The 23,228-nt window shown below is 35.4% G+C and overlaps 1 protein-coding gene across 8 annotated transcripts in view; it reads left to right on the top strand.

Annotated features, from left to right (window-relative positions):
* The first annotated feature begins 262 nt into the window (after positions 1 to 262).
* The window catches only part of Adgrv1 (adhesion G protein-coupled receptor V1), a 545,344-nt gene continuing 522,378 nt past the window's right edge, over positions 263 to 23,228 (top strand). For 7 of the 8 annotated variants that reach the window (XM_078044879.1, XM_078044892.1, XM_078044896.1 and 4 more), the window contains exon 1: positions 263 to 514. In XM_078044879.1, coding sequence (XP_077901005.1) covers positions 493 to 514 — 22 coding nt within the window. In that variant the 5' untranslated portion in view covers positions 263 to 492. Of the gene's footprint in view, positions 515 to 833; positions 936 to 23,228 lie in introns of those variants that run through there. The other variant, XM_078044882.1, reaches the window with a different exon arrangement.

Below are 23,228 nucleotides of genomic sequence, written 5' to 3' on the forward strand. Positions count from 1 at the left end.
ATAAGGTTGGAGTGCCCCACAGTCTCTTTGAAGGATTTTGTGCCCAAGGGAGCAACTAGAAAGTTTAGCCTAAGGGGACAATTAGAAGGCGCCTAACACGTACTAATGCTGGGATGTGCTGGCAGAGGCAGGACTCTAGCTCCAGCTCCCAGGCAGGTCAGCTTAGGCGCCTAACTGCTGGAAGAATCCATTAGGGATGGCCAACGCAGGGTGTTCCCAACGCCGTAACGCGGACTTGGTTGCCTGCTGTGCAGAGGAAAGCGTGTTACTGTGGACAGCCACCCCCACTCCATTGGTCAGGTGAGCGGAGCCCCGGGAACCGCGAGTCCTATTGGAGAAGAGAGAGGATGGAGGGGAGCAGAAGTGGGAGGAGGATGGAGCCCTCCTTCTGACCTCGTAGTGGGGAAAAGAATCAGCCGCCAGAGGAGGCGAGGGAACCCGAGCGAGAAGCAGAGAGGGTGTGAGAAGGAAGGACTGGCAGGGCGCGCGCAGATGTTGGTGTCCTCAGGGCAAGGTAGGCTATGACTGGGGGTTGTGCTCTTAGCATCCCAGTGCCCCAGGGAGGCGCCACAGCTTCCTCGGTGCCTCGGGGTCGCTGCTGCGGCACCTGTTGCTGGAGGTGGGAGGCGAAGGCGGTGTAGAGGGCGGGCCAGGACTGGGGCGCCGGGAGGCTGGGCGAGCGCGCAGAGCTGCGGACTGCGGGTTAACGGGACTGAGCTGAGGGTGTGCATCCCGCCCGCTCAAGGCTGAGGCTTTGCAGTGAGCCTTATATTTCTGTCCACCTGCCCCTTTCAGAGCTTCCTAATCTCAAAGAAGGTGAAAAGTGAATGAGCAGAGTGAAAAGTTTCTTTTCTTCTCTTTCTGCCTGTTTGATTTTCCAACTCTAGCTTTAAAGTCTGCATGGAAAATAACCGGTCAAGAACGGAGCGCCATAGGTAATAATTGATAACCAGAAGGTTGAGATAGTCTTGTTAATGTTCCAAAATAACCACTGCGTTGGAGAATATCAGTGAAATATATTGATTTCAGGGAATTTGGAATTCACCTGGAATTGTAGAAATATGCTTGTACATTTTGAATATCTTCAACTATCTTGAAATTTATTTATTTTAAAACTACAATTAAGAAATTATAACAGCACTCATTAGGGGAAAACTGATTTTAAGGTTCAGTAAAAACTTTAATGAAAGTTTTATTAAAAGAAACTCTTCACAACTCACAAAATCCATATCATTTAAAAATGTATATAATGTGTTTATAAGTATAAAGCTCAAAACATACCTTAACTAATATGGCATTATTAAAAGATTCTTGCTAAAATTAGGATTACCTTAAATTACTGAAGTGCTTTTTCCTTTCTTTGTGTGTCATGTTATCAAAAGACTAGATCAAACAAAGACATTAAAGAAAAAAATGTTCCAGTTAGGACACAAATGAACACCAGCAATTTATTTTTGGATAATTTCCTAGGCTAAGTGGCAATTTCTTAATTTTTTTTTATTTGAGATAAAATTAGGGTATAGGGAGTTTCCAGATGCACTCTGAAATGTGTTATAGTAAAATAAACTAAATATATGTGATTAATTATATCTTGGCTCTGCTTTAACTTACAGTGACTTTGTACATTCAACATCTATCTGGGCCTTAGTATGTTTATTTCTAAAAATAAAAGGATTGGGCTGGCTGGGTGATTGCAAAAACTTATTTCAGCTAAAAACAAACATGTTGCTCAAGATTGTAACTATAAAAAGAAGTAATCAAAATACATCCACTAAACCTAAAGTATGATAGAATATTCTTATTTCCATGATGTTTGAAAATAGGTCACCCCTTTTGAATGCTTTGTAACTAAGGAATTCTTAGAAACCCTTTCATATTGGTTATTGTGGTTAGCACATCACCACCATAAATTTACTAGTATCATCCTAAAGTACAGATAAAGATACTGAGATGTGGAAAGTTTAATATTCTTGTCCTAAATCCCTAGGCAGATCAAAGTTCTTTCTTAGTGCTCTTAGTACCTACTCTATACTGAATGTGAGCAATAAAAACTGAAACTGCCTATAAACTGAAGTAATCTAATTATATGAGTCTAGAATGAGGCAAAGGTAAATTATGTAACAACACTGAGTTTTTATATCCTCAGATATAGAACTTATGTGTTAAATATACAATATTTTAATAATACTTATAGCTTCATGCTGTATATATATTTATTTATTAAATTGAATGACAATTATATTCAATATCAGATAATGATAATATGAGCTATATTTGGAACACAAATACTTTTCTAGTCATAAAAATGACTAGTAGAAATAATGTGGGAAAGATGAAGCTTATATTAAAACTAGTGTATGCCAGCTGTCTTTCTACTTGGAGGTGCCCAGGCTCAAGACAATGAATGATGCTATATTTATGGGAGAAGGGTATTCAGAGCAGAGTTAGCTGTGACTAAAGTCTTTGTTCATATTCCCATGATGAATGGTAATGGTATGCTGCATTTATTAAGTGTACACTATACTTAGGAATTGTACTAAGTCCTTAAAAAGAGTAACTTTATATTCAACAATGAATTAAATAGTATCCTGATTTACAGATGAAGAAACTAAGGCAGAAAGATCTATGCCCTTGGAGGACCCACAAAGATAATACTTTGTGTATTAGGTTAAGTGTGTGATACTTCACTGCTCAGAAATTCATAGGCCATGAATACAATATGAATTCTGAAAGCACTGGGACAAATCCTGGAGCCAGACTAGACCAAACCCTTTATTTTGTATTTGAGGAAACTGAGGCCTAGGAAAATTGAGACTCACTTAAGTTCACTTATTCTGGTTTCCCATTTATGACTTGAGTTATGTGTACGTTCTCATTAACTAAATATTTTAACTGATAAATTTGGTTATTCATTGTTTGATTCATTGCCACTTCATCAAATGCCACCTCATGCCCTTTCTTAGATTGATGCCCTTTTTTTCATTGAAAATTTCAGGGTTGCACCACTTAGAATACAAAATCCTTGAGGACAGTGACTGTATTATATATTTCTCAGTATCTGTAGGATTTAGCTAAGTGGTTAATCTATTGAATAAGTGGCCGTTGTATCTACTTGCCCCTGATTCAACTCATTATTTTATGCCCCATGTACAAATTCTACACAGTGGAGGCACTGTGAAATCATCATTTTTTTTTTTTTTTTTGGCAAACAGGGGGCAACTAAACAATTTGCAGATGATCCAAAGTGTATTGTGCTGCTTAGATGATTGTTTTGTGTGCTTAGGAAACTTTGTGTGTTGCCATGGAGAGATTTGGATGAGTGCTTCCCTGATTTTGTGGGAAAAAATCACATAGTTAAGCTTCACACGCATTTTCTCCATCTCTCTCTCTCTCTCTCTCTCTCTCTCTCTCTCTCTCTCTCTCTCTGTCTGTCTTTCTCTCTCTGATTTTTGACTTGTAAAGAACATTGTTTTTCAAAGTCATGTGGAATGTTCAAACAGTATAGGAATTAGGAAAAATCACAGAAACCCCTCTGTTTTGGAGAACATCTAGCCAGGGAGATAGCTCTCTTTCCTTAATTCCTGACAATTTAAAGCTTTCTTTCTTTCTTTCTTTCTTTCTTTCTTTCTTTCTTTCTTTCTTTCTTTCTTTCTTTCTTTCTTTCTTTCTCTCTCTCTCTCTCTCTCTCTCTCTCTCTCTCTCTCTCTCTCTCTTTCTTTCTTTCTGGTCCTAATATTCTGTCACTCTCAGGCTTGGATTTTAAAGAAGGGAAGATGAACACATTACTAATAACCCATATTCTTTCTACTCCATGCAGACAGGAGTGGTATTGAATGGTGATTCCCCAGGTCCTCTCATGCCTACTTTATTCCCTTCATGAGGCTGGACCAGGAGAGTACAGGAGGCATCTTTATTTATATGGATGGTTCCCCAGTAAGTCAGGCCACATAGGAAGCCACAGCACCCCAGCACTGTTGTAGATGAAGTGGCAGGGGAGGATGAAGGTGGAGCTGGGACACACACGGCTGTGATAGTACAAAGGCTGTGTTTTCTCATTCCACTGTGACACACTATACACTTTAAAATGTACCAGACCAAGTCCCTCCCCCAGCTGCTGGGCAGGTGGTCATGGGGCCCTTTTCTGGTGCAGTCAGGCATAAGTCTGACTATACCTCAGAATGCAGACAGGGTTTTCTCTCTCATTTATTTAGTATTCTAGAAACCTAGAATGAAGCCCCTTCATATAAAGGGGAAACATTGTTGGAGTAATTGTCCATAAATGAGTTTTGAAGTAATTCTCATAAAATGATTAGGCATAAAGGGAGATTGGGAGTCTCTTTGAGACAGGCAGTGACAGCTCTTTCCATGTGTGTGAATATAATTACATTGATAATATATGTTTTAAAGATAATGTTATTTAGTTACTTTAATTTTGTAAATTTATTTGTTATTCAAAAACTCCCTTTCCTTAGGCACATTTTCTCTTCTCTTGGTGTTTATATGGTATATATTTGAGCATAGTGTTCTTTTGCACTTTATTAGGGGCTTAACATGGCTTTAATCCAACCATCTGTTCCCAACTTGGCACATCAGCATATCCGAGGTGCTGGTAGGGACTAAATAAATTTCCCACATTTTAAAGGTTAGGGAAAGAGCTACCTTTATGAATAGGTTTCACATGATTCTCAGCAAGACAATGGTGCAGAAGTGGAGTAAAAATGCATTTCATTCTCTGAAGCACAAGGTCCCCTGTCTGTCTTTAGTTGTGCTGAAAGGCAATTAGCATTTCAACTAGCCAATTTGGTTACATGCAAGGAAGTACTTGGGTTTATAATTTGCTGCTTTCTGTCTGAGGCTGTTGAGTGCTAGCTCTTACATAATCCTCTCCAAGTAGCCTTCTCTCCAGCATAGTTATTGTTGCTGGTCTTAAATAACTAATCAACAGAGAGTTTTCCTTGTCTTCAGCTGTAGGGTGCCATAGGACAAGGAAAAATGAAATGCCAAGCTAATAAAGGAATGATTGTAATTATAAATAGTCATTATTGAAATGTGGCACAGGTTGAAAGATATAAAGTAGCTTCAAATAAAATGCAGCCCCTGAAAGGCATTGTGTGGCACCCTTAATAGTTTATTTCTGCATGCAATATGCACAGTAAACAGAGGGTGTATATATACTGCCATTAATTGAGCTAAGATGATTCAAAATTAACAATGAAGAGGCAATTCTTAATTACTTACATTGACTTTATTTGCTATGCAAGAGGGAACGCTGTAGGGAACTATGCATCAAATAAAAATTTTTAAGTGTTATAACAAGTGAAACAATGCTCTGAGACATTTTATGGAAGTAATTCAAGGTTTTGTATTTGTGTGCTAATGGAAAATAGAATTTTGTTACCTTCATTGGTCATGAATTTTGATAATTAGGTAATATTAACATGCTTCCTGTATATCCTCATATGTCTCTGCAGGAACTACTACTATAAGTTATGACAATCCTTTTGTTAGAATAATTGGAATGATATTAGCTTTTAATCCATGTCATGGAGCAGTATTTCAATTTAGTTCATCTTTTAATGCAGCACTGTTTTTGCATAGCTGTACTTATATAATTATTTGAAAGTAAAATAACACATTTTTATTATTCAAGTGATGTTGGACTGAATGAAGGCATTATTGAAGTGTTTTCAATACAAGCCTGTCAGATGATTGATACGATTTTGATAATGTGAAAGAATTGCATTGTCTTCTGTATTTTTCATCTGTGATATAAAAAGAAAGTCCTAAGTGCAGCTACATTATAGTCATTAGTTTATTATTTAGCTAAATTCAATGATGCTGATAAGCAGGAATGAAATGAAGATAGCTCAGGGATTCTATGCTAACTAGTCAGCCAAGGTTGGAAGGTGTTCTGGAAAAAGAGGGACTTGTGCTGGAAAAAGAGGAACTTTATCTGGAATGGTAGAGAGAGAAAGTAGAGAGAGGTCTAGAGAAGGGCCTCGGAAGTGGCTTAGACCAAAGATAGAGAGGCAAGAATGATTCAGGTATCTTGTTTTCTTTCTGACTGAAGTGTTGAATGAAGAGAAAAAGAGTTGGAAGTGCAATTTCTCTTTTAAAAATTGAAATATAGCTCACAGCATGTGGCCTTTTGTGTCTATCTTCTTTTACTTAGTAAAATGATTTTAAGATTCACCCATGTTGTACCATGTATCAGTACTTCAATTTTTATTGCAAAACAATATTCAGTTGTATGAGAATTCCTTTCATTTTTCCATTTATCAGTTAATGGATATTTTGGTTATATTTACTTTTTGATAATCATGAATAATGCTGTTATGAACATATATGTACAAGTTTTTGTCTATCCATGTTTTCACTTTTCATGGTTATCTATCAAGGAGTGGAATTGCTGGCTTGCATGGTCTTCCTGTATTTCACTTTTTGATGAATTGCTAGTGGTTTTCCACAGTGTGTGCCATTTTACATTCTGACTAGCAATGTTTCAGCGTTCCAGGTTTTCATATCCATACAAATGCTTGTGGTCTGCCTTTTTGATTCTACCCATTTTAGTCGGTGTGAAGTGGGATCTCTCACTGTGGTTTTGATTTCCTTTTCCCTAATTAATAGTGATACTAAGCATTTTTTTCCCTTGGGGCTCATTTGCTATCTGTATATTTTCTTTGGAGAAATGTCTTTTCTAGTCCTTTGCCCATTTTAAAGTAGGGTTATTTGACTTTTTATTGAGTTGTGGGAGTTCTTTATCTATTCTTGATATTAATCACTTTCAGATATATCATTTGCAAATATTTTCTTTCATTGTACAGGTATGTTATACTTTTTTAACCTTCTAATACTTAGAAAGAAAAAATAGAAATTATGATAAATCAATGTATCTAATTTTCTCTGGGTTGCTTGTGCTTTTGATATCATGCCTAATAAACATTGCCAAATCCAAGCTCATTTAGATTTGTAGCTGCACTTTACATTTTATTGTCTTATCCCTCACATTTAATGCCGAGTTATTATGTGTTAATTTTTTTATGGGTTGAATAAGGAGATCCAGCTTCCTTTATTGCATGTGTATATCCAGTTGAAGAGATTACTTTCCTCATTGATGACTTTTACCATCATCAAAAATCAATTGACCCTTATTCCTAGAATCTCAATTCTTTGTCATTGATCTATTTGTCTATCTTTCTGCCAGTGTTTCATAGTCTTGCTTACTGCAGTTTTGTAGTAACTCGTGAAATCAGGAAGAATGAGTCCTCCAACTTTATGGAAAGGTTTTTTTTTGGGGGGGGGGGCCTCTCTTAGATCCCTTGTATTTCCATAAGCATTTAAAAACAGTTGGTCAGTTTCTGACAGGAATTGCATTACAGTTTTTTATGGTAAAATTTGGAAAGTATTGGCATCTTAGAACTATTAAATCTTTCAATCCATGAGCACAAGATACCTTTACACTTAGGTTAATTTCTTTTAATGATATTTTGCAGTTTTTAAGTGCACAATTCTCACACATCTTTGGTTGAATTTCCTATAAGTATTTTTATTCATGTCATCTGCAAATAGAGATAGATATGTCCTTTCCAACCTGGATATGTCTCTTTTTCTCTCTCTCTCTCCCTTTTTCTTTTTCTCACCATTTTTTTCTGTCTATAGTTTCTAGAACCATGTTTACTAGCAATGATAGCAGTGGAAATCCTTATCTTATTCCTGATCTCATGGGGAGAGACTTTTGGTTTTCAAACCAATTGTTGTTAGCTGTGGATACAATTTCTCTATCAGGTTGAGGAATTACCCTTTTATTCCTAGTTTGTGAGTGTTCTTTTCATGAAAAGGTGTTTGATTCCTTTTTTCAGCATCTATATGAGATGTGCATTTTTTCATATAAATATGGTACATTGCATTAATTGATTTTTGTATGTTGAATCAACATTGTATTCTTAGGATAGATCTAACCTAGTCATGTTGTATAATTTGTTTATATGTTTATATGGATTTGGTTTGTTACTATTTTTTTTTGAGAATTTCTGCATAAACATTCATAAGTCTTAGTTTCTTTTATGTTCTTGTAATATGTTGTTATCAGGGTAATACTAACCTCATAAAATTATTTGGGAGTATTCTTTCTTTCTTTCTAAATTTTCAAGAAATTGATGTTAATTCAACCTTAAATGGTAGAATTCACCAATGAAGTCATTAGATCTGGTCCTAGGTTTTTCATCCTAGAGAAGGGCAATAGCTGGGTCAAATGGTGGTTCCATTCCCAGCTTTCCCAGGAATCTCCATACTGCTTTCCAAATTGGCCTCACCAGTTTGCAGTCCCACCAGTTTGCAGTCCCACCAGCAATGTACAAGAGTACCCTTTTCCCTACATCCTCGCCAGCACTTGTTGTTGTTTGACTTCATAATGGCTGCCAATCTTACTGGAGTGAGATGGTATCTTAGGGTGGTTTTGATTTGCATTTCTCTGACTGCTAGAGATGGTGAGCATTTTTTCATGTACTTGTTGATTGATTGTATGTCCTCCTCTGAGAAGTGTCTGTTCAGGTCCTTGGCCCATTTGTTGATTTTGGGTTATTTGTTATCTTATTGTCTAATTTTTTGAGTTCTTTATCTTTTATTTATATGTGATGCTGAGGATCAAACCTAGTGCCTCACACATAATAGGCAAATATTCTACTACCATGCTACAACCCCAGCCCCAGGATCACTTTTATATGATGATTTGTTTCTTCTTTGCTGCTTTCAAGATTTTTTGTCTCTTGCTTTAGACCACTTGATTATCATCTTGCTTTAGACCATTTGATTAGTATGTGTCTAGATCAGGATCTCTTTGAATTTATCTTACTTGGAATTTGTTCAGCTTTTCAGATATGTAGATTTTTTTCATCAAATTTGGGAAACCTTCACTTATTATTTCTTCACATATTCCTTCAAGTAATCCTCTCTCTTTCCTTCTGGCCTCCTTTATGCATATATTAGTATTTTATGGTGTCGCAGGTGACCCTGAGGCTTTGTTCACTTTTCTTCCTTCTATTATCTTTTGAGCTTCAGACTAGTTTTACTTATCTTACTGATTCCTTCTGCCTACTTAAATCAACTCTTGAGACTTTGTAATTAATTAATACAATTAATATAAATTATTAAATACAATTATTGCACTGCCAGAATTTTTTTTTTAGTTGTAGTTGTACACAATACCTATACTTTATTTATTTATTTTTATGTGGTGCTGAGGATCGAATCCAGCGTCCCGCACATGCTAGGCAAGTGCTCTACTGCTGTGCCACAACCCTAGCTCCCAGAATTTGTTTTTGTCTAATAATTTTAGTCTTTTTATGATAATCTCCATTTGGGGAGAAATTATTTTTATACTTTGTTTAAAAATTATTATTATTTTTTTAGTTTTATACACATAATTTCCCTTGGTTCTTTGAAAATATTTAAAACAACTAACATAAACTCCTTGTCTGGTAAGTCAAGAACATCTGGGATGTTCCCCAGGGACAGTTTCTCTTTGTCATTGTTAAGCCCCTGTATATTGGCTGTACTTTTCTTGTTTCTTTGTGTATCTTGTAATTTTTGTTGTTGTTGAAAATTGGTCCTTTTAAGTAATGTAATCTGTTGCTTTAGGAATGAGATTTTCTTTCCCATTGCTTGCTGTTACTGCTTTTGTTGTTTGTTTAGTGAAGTTTCTGAAGTAATTTTTAAATTATGTATTTTTCTTATGAATGACCACTGTAATCTCTGCTTGGTTAGCTTAGGGGTAAACTAATGATTGAACAAAGGTTTTCTTAAATCTAGGGAACCAGTGTCTCCCAGATTTTGCCAAGGAGCTTCATGTGCATATGGGAACACGCATTTAGCCAGGAAGTGGGAGGCAAGGCAGTTTATCCTGAACTCATGACTCCATCCTGCTATAATAGGCAAGCTTAGCTCAAAAGTTAATCAAGACCCTTGTTATGGTTTGGATATGAGATGTCCCAGTGAAGCTTGTGTGTGATACAATGCAAGAATGTTTAGAGGTGAAATGATTGGGTTATGAGAGCCTTAAACCAATCAGTGAATTAATCCCCTAGTAGGGATTAATTTAGTGGTAACTGAAGACAGAGAAAGTGTGGCTGGAGGAGATGGGTACCTGGGAGTGTGCCTTTGAAGCATATATTTTATATATGACCAGTGGAGTGTGTGTCTGTCTCCCCCTCACCCCACCCCCACCTCTCAGCTTCTTGGTGTGATGTCTTGAGCTGCTTTCCTCCATTACACCTTTCTGCCATGGTATTCTGCTTCACTTTGAGCCCCGAGGAATGGAGCTGAACCCAGAGAAATGGAGCTGTCTCTGAAACCATGAACCCTTAAAATAGTTCTTGTCAGGTCTTTTGGTCACAGTAGGGACTAAAACAACTTTCTTGCTCTCTTCTCCAAACACAAACCAAACTCCCAAAGGAGTTTTGCAGAAGCCTTTTTCACCACACTTAAAGTGATGTAGATATACAGGAGATGGACAAGGGATATGCAAAACACTTCCACAGTTCATGTAAATTTCTCCTCAGAAAATCCTCTTATATTTTACCTTTTTGAATTTTTTATATACCTGATATAGATGAGAGAATTTTTATATCCTCAGTGAGGGAATTCAAGTCAATAGAAAAACTTGGTTTGTTGTTAGAGTCCAAAGTAGTCCTCTGTCTTACAATAATACTTTTATTAACTTTAAGACGAATTCACTTATCTTAAATATCTTATTATAAGTAATTGACATAAAGAAATCTGTGTGAGATTTTTTTATTGGGCATATTACATTGAAAATACATATATGTTTTTGGTACTGGAGATTTAACCAAAGACATTTTACTCTGAGACACATCCCCAATCCTTTTTTATTTTTTAATTTTGAGACAGGGTCTCACTAAGTTGCTAAGGGCCTTGCTGTGTTGCTGAGTCTGGTCTTGGACTTGTGATCCTTCTGCCTCTGCCTCCTGAATCACTGGGATTATGGGCATGAACCATCATGCTCAGCTGAAAAATATTTTTAAACCGTTAGTCAGAAATTCACATTTTTTGAACATTTGTTCCCTAAACCATAAACAATTTGAAATAATCTTTGAATATGAATGCAAAGCAATTCAACCCTTATATGGCAATTTTATATCATATTTAAGTACTTGCTTTATATAAAGTCAGGAAACTTTGGAAATTGTTCATGTGTTAAGTTACTAAGTGCACTAGCATTTATAACTCAGTAATATGCCTACTAGTCAAGAGCTATTATTATTGAGAATATTATGTGATTAATAAATTTCCTTGAAACTGTTTTAGTGAATTTTACTTCATCCCTATTCTATTTCTCACTATTATTTTGGGGTTGACATTTAATTTATTCATTGCTTATTGGAATATTCTAACATGGGTTTGTAAAACATGTTGAGCTATGACTTAACCTTTCACATTTTATTATAGTTACTGACATCAAAATTTATTCTGATTTTTATAATAATTTATAATGATGTTTTAAAATCCTTATGATTTCCTGGCAGCATCCATTTAGAAATTCTGTTCCTAATCATCTAGCTCCCAAACACCTTTCCCCTCCTTCCTGAGGCTCACTTTTTTTTTTTTTTAGATACTGGGAATTGAATCCAAGGGTTCTTTACTGCTGAGCTATAACCTCATCTCTATTTTTTATTTTGAGGAAGGATTTTGCTAAGTATCTTAGGACCTCAATAAGTTGAACTGGTGATTTTTTTTTTTTTGTAGTTGTAGATGAACAGCATGCCTTTATTTATTTATTTATTTTTGATTATTTATATATGATGCTGAGGACTGAACCCAGTGCCTCAGACATGCTAGGCAAGTGCTCTGCCCCTCAGCTACAGCCCCATCCCTGAACAGGTGATCTTGCTGGTGATCAGGCCCACTTCTTTCAGCAAAGAAGATGAATGTATCCTACCATGGATAGAATTAGGGCCTTATACTTGCCTTTTTTTCATTGTTTTGCTCTATTAAAATTTCAAAATATCCACAAATAGCATTTATACTTTCAGTTAATTACAAATAACAATCACTGTGAGTTTGAAATTGAATAGGCCTTAATATACAGTAAAGTATTCAGTATAAGGATTTTACTATTCATTATGCTGGAAATAATAGATTGTTCTACCAATAAGAGACTGAGTTTGATTATGGAGAAAAGAGAATAAAATGTGCACTTTCATTTAATTATATTTTTAACATGATAAATGGCATAGATATGGTGACTTTCCAAATTATCTTCCCTGTATGACAATTACAAGATTCCTTTGTTAATGAAAGAATTTAGACTAGTGAAGAGCATGCATCTGGATCCTGATAACATGAATTGTACTTGACTTTGCATTTCCAAGGTCTGATCTTGGCAAATTTATTTAATCTCAGGTACCTCATCTGAAAATGGGTACAATAATAGCACCTTTATTGTACTTCAGATGGTCACTTTGAGGATTAAATGAGTTGACATATGTAAAGCAGTTGGAGTTGTATGTAGCCCTGAACCAGTTAGCTGCAGTTAGCCCATACTGTCACACATAAGTACGAATTGTTGATTAGGGTGCCAAAAGATCACTTTCTTGTTTAGCTTCTTTTTCCTCTTCTAGATTCCTGGAGAGGATTTAAATTTATTTTGACATCGCTAGAGCTCAAGCTTTAGCTTCTTCACAGTTTTGTATCTAGTTTTGTATTCCTTTACTTGGATAGGAGCCCTACATTATATATATTTCAGTTGTAAACAACCACTATAAAGCTTCAAGGCTTAAAATAATCATTTATTTTGTTAATGAATCTGCAGTTTGGGTAGGGTTTGGTGGGGATAGCTTGTCTGTATTCGGTGTCTACAAGCTGGATCCTCTTCCACCGATGTGCTACTTAATGATGTATAAACAAGTTGATGGGGCTGGGGATGTGGCTCAAGCGGTAGCACGCTCGCCTGGCATGCGTGCGGCCCGGGTTCGATCCTCAGGACCACATACAAACAAAGATGTTGTGTCTGCCGAGAACTGAAAGATGAATATTAAAAAAAAAATTCTCTCTCTCTCTCTCTCTCTCTCTCTCTCTCTCTCCCTCTCCTCTTTCTTTAAAAAAAAAAAAAACAAGTTGATGGTGGCTATCAACTCCTTGGCCACTTCTATTGGTCAAGTGGCCATAGAACATAAATTTAAGAATAGGGAACATGTTCTCTCTTGTAATGGGAAAGTGTCAAAAATTAGTGGGATTTTTTTCTTTTCTTTCTTGTTTTTTATTTTTTTAGACAAATACTTGCTGTGTTGTCTAGGCTGGCTTTGAACTTCTGAACTCAAGCCATCCTCCTACCTCAGTCTCCCAGGTAGCTAGGACTACAGGAACAGATCATATACTGGATCATATTTTAAAGCCACTAAACTGCTGGTATTAATAAAAATCGTAACAAAGTAGCTATCATGGACTATATTGGACAGGTGTAGTAATCTGGCAATGGGGGTATGGTTTTTGGGTTATTTTAGAAAGGGAGAAAAGTATTTAAATTTCCTAAAGGCATATATTCATTGATGCATTTTTCAAGTTAAAATTTTGATTTGAGGTGTGTATATCTATCATATCTATCTCTCTATATATACACACATATATGTATTATCTGATTATATATATCATATAATTATATATATCATATAAATGTCTACTTATATCAAAAATGAAAAAAGTGAGTTGTGAGAAATTATTAAGAAATAGAATTTCAAAGAAGATAATGAATAGAAAATCAGTTACATTACTAGAATTCTCTCGCATTAGTATATAAAAAATTAAGAGGAATAAAGTATGAAAATTTTCAGAGGGGAAATTAACATTGATAGAACTATGAAAGTTTTATGCATATCCCCTGTCCCTCTTACCCCCACCCCATGTGCATCTCTTTAAGTGTAGTGCAAAAGGCTTCAACAAAACTCCTTGGAATGTTGATTTGTGTTTGGAGATGATAGCAAGAGAGTCTTGATTAATTTTTGAGAGGGCTAAGTTTGCCTGTTGTAGCAGGATAGAAAAAAGAGTCCAGGATGAATTACTGTATTTTCCATAGCAGGGGAAAAGGAAGTGAACCCATGAAACCCATGATAGGGATGTTTGGCTTATGATATTTTAAAGGGATTTTGCCCAAAGATAGATAGCCTGTCAAGTCAAGGGGAGCCTGGTAGTAATTTCCTGTGGGTATGTTGCCAGGGTCACAAGCTGAGAGGTAACTTGGAACATCAGACATACCCTGCAGGTTGCATCTTGAAGTTAGTGGAACTTAACAGTGAAACCCTGTGAAGGCTTCAGAAATTTAAAGAGAATGACTTAGCTAGGTCACAGAGAGCAAGCCATCTCATAGCAGTCCAATCATTATACAAAGTACATGTATGAAGACTTGAATTGGGTATCAACATACTTTATATACAAACAGAGACATGAAAAATCATGGTATATATGTGTATTAAGAATTGTAATGCAAAAAAATCAAAGTTCATATATAAAGGCATAAATTGGCGTGAAATACTTTATATACAGAGATACGAAAATTGTGCTCTATATGTGTAATAAGAATTATAATGCATTCCACTGCTGTCGTGTATTTAAAAAATCAATAAAATATAAAAATAAATAAACAAATATAAAAATAAATAAACAAAATATAAAAACAAATAAATAGTTTATAAGTTCTCTCCATTAAAAAAAAAAAGTAAGAACCTTTCTAACCCTTTTCTTTGCTTCTCCTCAATCCTGACCTTACCCATCATCCACCTTTCTATGCCTTTATTGGCGATGGAATACAGTTGACCTGCTGAGGGAAAAAGAGAAGAGGACTCAACATTTTCTCCAACTATATGCCTCCAACCCACAGAAGTTTCTAGTGGGAGCAGGAAAAGTTAATGTTAAAATTCTGGTTAGAACTCTCATTATGTGGAGTTTGCCATGATTTTTTTTTTTAATTTTGAAATCCCTCAAAAATATACAAAAGTACAGAGAATAGTAAAATGATCTTCTTTACTCTCATAGTCCAGAATTGCCAACTCTCAAGATTTTTCCATACTGTTTTATGTGTCTCAAACATTACAGAATATAGCTATGAAATATATGAATACTTTTTTTTTTTTACAATGCAATCAATACTTAGAATGTTGCCAATAATTCTGTGGTACATTCAGTAATGAGTCCAAATTCAAATTTACTTCATTGTTTTAAAAACGTGTATTTATAGTTGGCTTCCTCTAATTAAAATATAAATATAAGTTATAGATCTTCTATTCTGACATGACATTCTTTTCAAGTCTTTTGGGATCCCTTTTCCCAACCTACCATTGATTTGTTGGAGAATTTTGGCAATTTGTCCTGTAGAATTTTCACACTCTAAATTTGTTTTCTTTCTCCTTTTGCATTAATTAATATGATTCTTTATCCCATTTTCCCTTCTTCACTTCCTTCCTTCCTCCCTTATTTTTTATTGTTATTTTTTTAGAGATGGGTTACATTATGTTACCCAGACTGTTCAATCTCCTAAGTAGCCAGGATTATAGGTGTGTACCACTAAGTCTGGCTTTATCCTCAGTTTTCCTTGTAAACTAGAAGTTAGCCTCAATTAGAGTCAGATTTTGCTTTTTTGAGCAAGAAGGATACACAGGTGGTGCTATGGGCTTTGTGCTGGTGCAGATCTGGAGGCACATCATGTGTGCTCTGTTACTTTACTGACCCTAGTATTTAGTAATGGGTTCAGGTGGTGACAGCCTAATCCCTCCACTGTTGAGTTTTCCATCAACTTTTAATCTAGTTGTTTCACCTAAGAAACAATTTTTTATTTGGTGTTACTCATGTTATTTTATTTGGTGTTACTGATAGGTGCCATTCTTTCATCCAGTCTTGCCATGTGCTGGAATTTTTCTGTAATGAAGAACTTTTTTCTTAACAGCTAAGCTATTTAGTTACCCTGAAAAGAAGTTTACCTAGGATAAACAGAATAAATGTTTAATTCTGTCCTTTTAAGTATTAATTTCAAAGAAGGAATTGGTGCACTAGTTACCTGCAGTGGTGGCATTCAAATTATTTTTTTAAATTATACTTATGATCATATGGGTTTATATATTCAGTGTATTTCTAAAAATTGTAGTCATTATCCTTTAGATACTCAAAAATTTTAGCAAGGAGGCAATGGGACCCCTTTCATCTTTCTGTGGTGTCCTCTTGATGTGGCCCCATTTAACCTTCCTTGCCAGTTTGTTTTGCATGTTTCCTTCCACAGACACCAGTTATTTCTCTAATTAGCTGTGGTTCCTTTTATTGAAGAATGGTGTTTAGAGACAAAAATCTGAGCACTAGAGGTGCTAATGTATCTGAGTTGTCATTATATCTAAGTCATAGAAAATGGAAAAAACCAGGAAATACGGTGATTTTTACAAAGAAAACAAATCAGGAAGTGATGCTAATATTTCATATTCAAGTTTAATCTTTCAGAGATTTTACATAATTAAAAAATTATTGTCATTTTATTTCCATATGTAATTGTTATTTGCTTCTTATCTTATAGCATGTTTTTCAAAATATATGCCATATATAGAATGTGATTTCAAAGTATGTATTCTAAAATATAAAAATTTATACAATGTAAAAATACTAATAATACCACTAAAAATACTGAATGAACTATAAGCTTTCTTTGCAGCTATATTTGCCTTCAGAATTTATTTTTCTAAATATATACAGTCAAATATTATCTTAAGCTACTAGAAACAATTCATTTGTCTGTGATTATATCATTATTTGATTCACAATTGCCTTGTTTTTTTTGTTTGTTTGACAATACATACATAGGGTTGTAAAAGAATCACTGACTACCTAAATTCAAATCTATTAAAAATTGTTATCTATAGGAAGAAGGAAGCAATAGGTGAATGGAAATGAGAATTCTTTGGATATACCTTGTTATATAGGTTTAATCTTGGTTTCATGTAAATGTGCTATATATTCAGAAAATAAAAAAATAGATTATAAAAAAATTACACCTGGAGATATCACATAGTGTTTTGGAGGTCTCAACATGGAATTTAGGGATAAGTCAGGCTGGGATTGTGAATTTGGGGGAAGGTATTTAAAGCGGTGGAGTGAACGAGACCCAGTGAGAGTGACTGTGGATGGAGAGACCTGGGAACAGGGATCTTGTATCATATGGAGGTCAGAAGAAGGCCAGGATCCAGAGAAGGAGGCTGGGGTACCTACTGCATGAGAAGGAATACCAGAGGACTGTGGCATCAGCAAGTGACATGAAAAAGGGACTCCAAGAACAAGGAAGTTACCTCCTGCCCTGACAGTCATGTTTGCATTGCTATCCTTCCATATCCTAAGCCGTAAGTCAATATTTCAAGTCACAGGAGCTGGCAGAAGTTAGGGAAGCAGGAAAGATTTAGAATTGGGAGAGGATGACTTTGATAATGGGAAAGTGAGTTCTAGTTAGAAGAGAAATTCAAGTAAGTCATGTAAAACCTCCTTAGCCTACCTTCTTATAACCTCATAACTCCAAGTTGATTTCATTTAATGTAAATGAACTCTGGATTTAAAAGATCAAATGAAAATTTCACATTGGAAGAATAAAGAATCAAAAAAGTATTTTTTTCATGAATTGTAAGAAACACAAAGAAAAACATGATAGATATCCTTTTTTTTAAAGTCCAATTATTGAGTGTGAGTTTTAGAAGTGAAGAAATGATAGAAAGTGAGGGTAGAATGGGGATATAAATTCAGTGTGTTTTGTATGCTGAACTCATTGATGAAAATCAAAATAATAAAAATAGTAAAATAGGTAAATCTGAGGGAGTCATTACATTGTTAGAAAAAGACTCCCCATATTTCAGTTTATGACAGTGGATGTCCCATGTCAAGAGATGAAAGGTATCATAGTGCACACACTCAATGAATTCTAGGAAAGGCTGCCTTTGCTCTTGCAAGTTTTCTTCCAAGGTTAAGTTTTAGTTACATAGATCTCACACGAGGCTCTGAAATACATATGTGAGGAGAATTGTGGCTTCTCTCCTTAAGTGATGCATTGCAGCTGAGGGGAAAACGGAGCATGGGAGAAATGAAGAGAATAGTTTGGGAAGAGTTAAAGAAAAGATTGAAATTTGTTTTAAGTCTGTGTTCTTGTTTAGCTTAAATGATATTTCTGCCTTTTTATTTTATTAAAAAACAGGTGAGTATGAAACATTTCACAAAGTTCTCTGTTTTGCTTGTAGGTTTGAGAATACATTTATTTAAGTGCAAGATTGTAGTTTGTAGGTTGTAATTATCTCTGGGGGTTAACACCCACAATTCAAGTGTTAGAGAAGGGGTATTAAATGATTGGTTGTAAGGTTTAGATTTAGAGTACTAATTCCTAGTTTTTTTTTTTTTTTTTTTTGCTTTTCAAGAGCAGTATAATCAAGCTAAAAAATATCCAATGCAGAAACTAGGGAAGAGATAAGAGAGCACAAAGAAACACCTAAGTCACTTGAAAGTCCTTCATCCAAAGTTGACCACTGGTCTTCCAGTACTTTATTATGTACACACTGTCTTGTATACATAAATGTATTTGTGTGTTTATTTATTTAATGTAAAATATTTTATTTTGAATTACATTGAATCATGAAAGTTAAGTTTTAAATTAAATATATTCTGTTTGCTGCTATGGTGATGCATGCCTGTAATCTCAGGGACTTGAGAGGCTGAGACAGGAGGATTGCAAATTTGAGGCCAGCCTTAGAAATTTAGTGAGACCCTGAGCAACTCAGCAAGACCTTGTCTTAAAATAGAAGGACTGAGGATGTAACTCAGTGGTAAACTTAGGTAAAGTACCCCTAAGTTAAATCTCCAGTGCAATAAGAACAACAATAAAAAAATCTATAGCTGTATCTGTATCTATCAATCTATACATATATGATCTTTGATGTTTCATCCTATGACTTTCCTCATTATTTTAAATAATTATGTAAAAAATTAAAGTGACACATTGCATTTTATTTGGGGAATTAATGTATAAAAGAAAACATGATATAGTTATCTTTTGTTATATAATATACCACCCCAAGACTTAGTGGCTTAAATTAATTTATGGTGATCTCTCTTACTTCTGGGATAGAAGGGCTTAGGTAGGCTCTTCTTAGTTGGGATCCATAGAGTTATAGCCAGGTTGTGGCTGAGGCTTAAGAGTCATCTGACTGCTTAGTTACTCACATCTCATTATCAGTGTTGTAAGGTCATGGCTGCACATGATATGGGGAGATGGCTGGAGGATGTCCAGGTATATATTTTTCCATATAGCCTCTCCCTATTGCAGGCTTAGTTTCCTGGAAGTGTGGCAGTCTCGAGTAAGCAAATTGTCACTGACTTCCATTGGAACAAGCATTCCACAACAACATGGCAGAAGCTTCAAAATCTTTTCTGACTTTGCTGGTGGAACTGCAAACTGGTGCGGCCAATTTGGAAAGCAGTATGGAGATTCCTGGGAAAGCTGGGAATGGAACCACCATTTTACCCAGCTACTTCCCTTCTCGGACTATTCCCTGAAGACCTTAAAAGAGCGTACTACAGGGATACTGCCACATCGATGTTCATAGCAGCACAATTCACAATAGCTAGACTGTGGAACCAACCTAGATGCCCTTCAATAGATGAATGGATAAAAAAATGTGGCATTTATACACCATGGAGTATTACGCAGCACTAAAAAATAACAAAATCATGGAATTTGCAGGGAAATGGATGGCACTAGAGCAGATTATGCTTAGTGAAGCTAGCCAATCCCTAAAAAACAAATACCGAATGTCTTCTTTGATATAATGAGAGCAACTAAGAACAGAGCAGGGAGGAAGAGCAGGAAGAAAAGATTAACATTAAACAGAGCCATGAGGTGGGAGGGAAAGGGAGAGAAAAGGGAAATTGCATGGAAATGGAGGGAGACCCTCATTGTTATACAAAATTATATATAAGAGGTTGTGAGGGGAATGGGAAAATAAACAAGGAGAGAAATGAATTACAGTAGATAGGGTAGAGAGAGAAGATGGGAGGGGAGAGGAGGGAGGATAGTAGAGGATAGGAAAGGTAGCAGAATACAACAGTTACTAATAGGGCATTATGTAAAAATGTGGATGTGTAACCAATGTGATTCTGCAATCTGTATTTGGGGTAAAAATGGGAGTTCATAACCCACTTGAATCTAATGTATGAAATATGATATGACAAGAGCTTTGTAATGTTTTGAACAACCAATAAAAAAAAGAAAAAAAAATTCCTGGCAGACAGGAAACACAGGAAGTATGTTTTGAATATTGTTGAATGAAGAACAAATATTAGATACAGCCACAGCATAACAATACTGTCCACTAAGGACTAAGCTTTGAAAAAGATTTGACACTAAGCACTGTAACTGGAAAGAGTCTTTAAAGACCCTCTGGCTCAAAGATAGCACTAAAGAAGTGATTGGCAGTGAAGCAACCTTCCTGCAGAGAGTCAAACTAGCCCATACTAAGAGCAGAGTCCAGTGAGGCAGGAAGCCATAGCCCAAAGCAGCAAGCCTGGCCTGATGGAGGAGAATCAACTTTGGACAGGGCACCAGGTATAAAGACTTAGTTGCAGCATAGAACAGTGTGTTCTGGGAGACATAAGACCTTTTTGAGGAATGCATAAGCCCCTGAAATTCTGGAGCATGCAAGTAGGGGAGCTCCAGGAAGTAAAATGGATTTCTTGCCAGCATGGTGCATGGCATCTGGAGGATTTAATTTAATTTAAAGAAACAATGAAGTGGTGATCCAATTGCACCAGGGGGTGTTGTGGGCTAGTTCATACTTGTTACGTACTAAGGATTCCTAGGAATGAGTTAATCATTAATTAATCATTTTTTGTCGTATGACAGCCACAAGAACATTCTAGTCAAATCGAACCAGATCACATTGTCCAGGTTAAATCCAGGCTCAGTCCTTACCATTTGTGTTTAGCTTGGCAAGTAGATTTAGCACCTCTAAATCTCAGTTGTACTCCTAAACATGTTCTCTTATCAGAAAATGTGGAATTAAATCATCGACCTGAGAAAGGAGTCATGAGGTCACATGAAACAATGTATATAATACTCTTAGCACAGCTTATAGTGCTTAATTGTGTGCATTATTGTTATTAACTCACGCAATTTCCATTCATATAACTTCTACTAGGATATTTCCAGAAGTAGAACTTTAGACTGAAAGTATTTTTAATAATTAAAACAGGAATTCATTTTAAATGTTCCTGATTGGTTGACTTTTTTCCGTTACCCCAGCCTTAGGACTAATACTAAAACCAGAGTTTAAGCTGCCTTTAAAATTACACTTAATAGAAAATAAATACTATATCCTTTAATAGTAAGAAAAGAGGAGAAACACTTAATTTTGGAATATGTGTAGGAAGCAGATCATGACCTCAAAAATCCCCAAAGAGTGGAAGTTTAAGGTAAGAAAAGAAAGTGTTGTATAAGTTAGAGTGAACGCTTTAAGAAAAGCCAGGTATATTGACCAAGCATGTTTGTAGAAGCCAAAAAAGAGTAAACCCAATATATTATCAGGCAATTGCTTTTCTGTGAAGATGAATTTAAATCAAATGTGATAAATACCTGACTTAAAATAAAAAAATCAGAAGATATTATAGAAATGTTTTATACAGGTCAGATTCATCTCAGTTGCTTTTTATTTTTCTTAAAAAATTTGTTCTTTTTAGTTATACATGACAAGAGAATATTTTGACATATCATACATACGTGGAGCTTAACTTCCCATTCTTGTGGTTGCACATGATGTAGAGTTACACTGGTTGTATTTGTATATGAACTTAGAAAAGTTATGTGTAATTCATTCTGTTTTTCCTATTCCCATTTCCCCTCCCTTCCTTTCATTCCCCTTTGTTTAATCCAACGAACTTCTATTCAGACCCTCCATGTGTTTTAGCATCCACATATCAGAGAGAACATTCCACCTTTGATTTTATGGGATTGGCTTATTTCACTTAGCAGTTCCATTCATTTACTGGCAAATGGCATAATGTTATTCTTTATGACTGAATAATATTTCATTGTGTATACATACTGCCCTTTTTTTAATCCATTTATCTGTTGAAGGGCACCTAGGTTGGTTCCACAGCTTAGCTATTGTGAATTGAGCTACTATAAACATTGATGTGACCACATCACAATAGTATGCTGATTTTAGGTCCTTATGGTACATGTTGAGGAGTGGGATAACTGGGGGTCAAATGGTTCCATTCAAAGTTTCCTGAGGAATCTCCATATTGCTTTCCAGACTGTTTGCACCAATTTGCAGTACCATCAACAATGTATGAGTATTTGTGGTCTCTTATTAATAAACTCCTAGGCATTCCTTGAACTGAAAAATTTTCTACTTTGACATAAAATTTTTTATGTCTGATAGATGTTATTCACACTTTGATCAGTAAAAAACTTGTCTGGAATGAGTTTATTCTGGAGTCAGTGCTATTTCTGGAGGGGGTTTGGCAATCTTTTGTAGATTCATTTTAGTATATGGAAGATATGTACCTGTTTGATGTTACTTTTATAATCTTACAAAGCATTATAGAAATTCATAAAAAACAGATCTTAGGTTTTTTCATTGTACTTTTTACTTATAAACTACTATGAAATTGAGAAGCCAGAGAAGTCTAATCTCAGATTTTTCTACAGAGTTACAAGTATATTGTCAAAACATTGTAGCATACTAGATTCGTTTCTCACAAGTTCAATGTCTGTGAGGCAGATGGAGAAATAAATTAATACCTAAGATCACTGGCCTCAAACTTCCTGAGATGGAGAAATGTGTGATACAGATTTAGATTTTATAAGTTTCAAAGTCATTGAGGAATGTAGAAGTTGGGGAAAGAGTAGAATATGTTCAGATACAGTCATTTCGAATTAAGACTCTTATTTTAATAGCATTTTGTATAGTCTTTGAGGCCTGCGGGTATTTTAAAAATTAGTAAGTCACAGGATTTTATTTTTAAAAAGTGTCTTGTTTAAATTAGAAAATGGCTACTTGCAGGGAATGAAAGTAGGGGAAGATTATGGGAAATGGAATGGGCCTAATTTTGTTATATTCATATATGAATATGTCACAATGAATCCCATGATTATGTACAATTATAAGGCACGAAAAAAAAATTAAATAAACAAAAAAGTAGCTACTGGC

The sequence above is a fragment of the Ictidomys tridecemlineatus genome, chromosome 1 (genome assembly GCF_052094955.1).
Source record: "Ictidomys tridecemlineatus isolate mIctTri1 chromosome 1, mIctTri1.hap1, whole genome shotgun sequence".
In the NCBI taxonomy this organism is placed as follows: domain Eukaryota; kingdom Metazoa; phylum Chordata; class Mammalia; order Rodentia; family Sciuridae; genus Ictidomys; species Ictidomys tridecemlineatus.